The following is a 2,827-nucleotide window of genomic DNA, read 5'->3' as shown; positions in this document are numbered from 1 at the left end:
GGGAGGGTTGCAGGTGCCTTGTTCAGAGCTCCCTGACCCGTCCACCCACCCTCTACCCACCCCCCCACCTACCCACCCACCAACCCACCCACCCACCAACCAGGGCCGGCGTTTCCCAGCCTGGCACACCACCACCACCACCACCGTCACCAGCACCACCACCACCACCACCAGCACCACGGTGACAGCGACGATGACGGTGAAACTTGGTGGGGAGGAGCGACCTTCCACCCCACTGACTCCTCAACCGGTGCCGGTGGTTGTGCCGGTGGCTGTGCCGGTGGCTGTGCCGGTGGTGGTGCCGGTGGTGCCGCCGGCTGTGCCGGTGGTGGTGCCGGTGGTGGTGCCGGTGGTGCCGGTGGTGCCGGCGGCTCGTCGTCTTCGCTGTGCCGGCTGCTGTGCGAGTCGCTGTTGGCGGTGTACGTGGCGCTGGTGGCGCGAGGCCTGGCCAGCCACGACCCCTCGCTGCTCTACCGCCTGGCCGCACGTCCGCCGGGCACCGACGCCGCCTGGCGCGCCGTCTTCGGGGGCTACGCCGTCGCCGACGCCGACGCCGACGCCGACGCCGGCGGCAACGCCGCCGAAGACGGCGGCGTTGCCGGGCCGGCGACGTCGGCGCTTCAGCGGCGAGGGCGGCAGCGGGAGGGGGGAAGCGGGGAAGGTGGGGGAGCGGCGGCAACATCGACACCACCATCATCATCGTCACCGTCATCACCACCGTCATCAACACCATCATTACCACCGTCATCATCACCACCACCATCATCATCAACACCAATCATCACCGCCGTCATCACCATCACTACCATCATCACCACCACCATCATCATCAACACCATCATCACCGTCATCACCGTCATCATCACCACCACCATCATCACCACCACCATCATCATCAACACCATCATCACCGTCATCACCACCATCATCACCACCACCGTCATCAACACCATCATCACCGTCATCACCACCATCATCACCACCACCGTCATCACCACCACCATCGCCACCATGACTACCACAGTCACCATGCCCGTGTCTCCTTCACCCCGCGCCTCCATCACCCCGTGTCTCTGTCTTCCCGTGTCTCTGTCTTCCCGTGTCCCTGTCTCCCCGTGTCTCTCTCTCCCCGTGTCTCTCTCTCCCCGTGTCTCTTTCTCCCCGTGTCTCTTTCTCCCCGTGTCTCTGTCTCCCCATGTCCCTGTCTCCCCGTGTCTCTGTCTCCCCGTGTCCCTGTCTCCCCGTGTCTCTTTCTCCCCGTGTCTCTTTCTCCCCGTGTCTCTCTCTCCCCGTGTCTCTTTCTCCCCGTGTCTCTCTCTCCCCGTGTCTCTCTCTCCCCGTGTCTCTGTCTCCCCGTGTCTCTCTCTCCCCGTGTCTCTCTCCCTGTGTCTCTCTCTCCCCGTGTCTCTGTCTCCCCGTGTCTCTCTCTCCCCGTGTCTCTCTCACCCCGTGTCTCTCTCTCCCCCATGTCTCTCTCTCCCCGTGTCTCTCTCTCTCCCCGTGTCTCTCTCTCTCCCCGTGTCTCTCTCTCTCCCCGTGTCTCCGTCTCCCCGTGTCTCCGTCGCTCCGTGTCTCTCTCCCCATGTCTCTCTCCCCGTGTCTCTCTCTCTCCCCGTGCCTCTCTCTCCATGTCTCTCTCTCTCCCCGTGTCTCTCTCTCTCCCCGTGTCTCTCTCTCTCCCCGTGTCTCTCTCTCTCCCCGTGTCTCTCTCTCTCCCCGTGTCTCCGTCTCCCCGTGTCTCCGTCGCTCCGTGTCTCTCTCCCCATGTCTCTCTCCCCGTGTCTCTCTCTCTCCCCGTGTCTCTCTCTCCGTGTCTCTCTCTCTCCCCGTGTCTGCATCTCCCAGTGTCTCCATCACCCCGTGTCTCTGTGACCCCGTGACCTCGTGTATCCGTGACCCCGTGACCTCATGTCTCTGTGTCTTTGTGACCTCGTGTCTCCGTGTCTCCGTGACCTCGTGTCTCCGTGACCTCGTGTCTCCGTGACCTCGTGTCTCCGTGACCCCGTGTCCTCGTGTCTCCGTGACCTCGTGTCTCCGTGACCTCGTGTCTCCGTGACCCCGTGTCTCCTTGAGCTCGTGTCTCCGTGACCCCGTGACCTCGTGACCCCATGACCCCATGACCTCGTGTCTCCGTGTCTCCAGGTGACCCTGCAACAGTAAAGGATGTAGGGGAGCCACCAGGTGAGTGTGGGGGAGTGGTGGCGATGCGGTTAGCACTACCACGCTACTCTAGGAACCCACTCACAACCACCACCACCAACACAATCACTGATTATCATCACCATCATCACCACCACCACAATCACTGATTATCACCACCATCACCACCAACACCACCAACACCACCATCACCACCAACACCACCATCACCACCAACACCACCATCACCACCACCATCACCACCTTCACCACCATCACCGCCACCACCATCACCACCACCATCACCACCATCACCACCATCACCATCATCACCACCAACACCACCACCATCATCACCACCACCATCATCACCACCACCATCACCACCATCACCACCACCATCACCACCACCACCACCATCACCACCATCACCATCACCACCACCATCATCATCACCACCACCATCACCACCATCACCACCACCACCATCATCACCATCACCACCACCATCACCACCACCACCACCACAATCACTGATTATCACCACCACCACTACCACCATCACCACCATCACCACCGCCACCATCACCACCACCACCACCATCACCGCCACCATCACCACCACCATCACCATCACCACCACCATCACCACCACCACCATCACCACCACCACCACCACCATCACCAC

General features: G+C 61.7%; 1 protein-coding gene across 1 annotated transcript in view; it reads left to right on the top strand.

Annotated features, from left to right (window-relative positions):
- Nucleotides 1-103: 103 nt before the first annotated feature.
- Nucleotides 104-2,827, top strand: part of LOC116938319 (dmX-like protein 1) — a gene marked incomplete at its 5' end in the record, with an annotated part of 85,820 nt that continues 83,096 nt past the window's right edge. The window contains 2 exons of the mRNA XM_076064298.1: nt 104-661; nt 2,143-2,181. Coding sequence (XP_075920413.1) covers nt 104-661; nt 2,143-2,181 — 597 coding nt within the window. The remainder of the gene's footprint in view (nt 662-2,142; nt 2,182-2,827) is intronic.

This window comes from Petromyzon marinus, unplaced genomic scaffold, assembly GCF_048934315.1.
Source record: "Petromyzon marinus isolate PM22_M1 ecotype Great Lakes invasive population unplaced genomic scaffold, UKy_Petmar_22M1.pri1.0 PM_Scaffold_374, whole genome shotgun sequence".
Classification (NCBI taxonomy): Eukaryota; Metazoa; Chordata; class Hyperoartia; order Petromyzontiformes; family Petromyzontidae; genus Petromyzon; species Petromyzon marinus.
The sequence above is the reverse complement of the archived record's forward strand: the minus strand, read 5'-3'. Positions and strand labels throughout refer to the sequence as shown.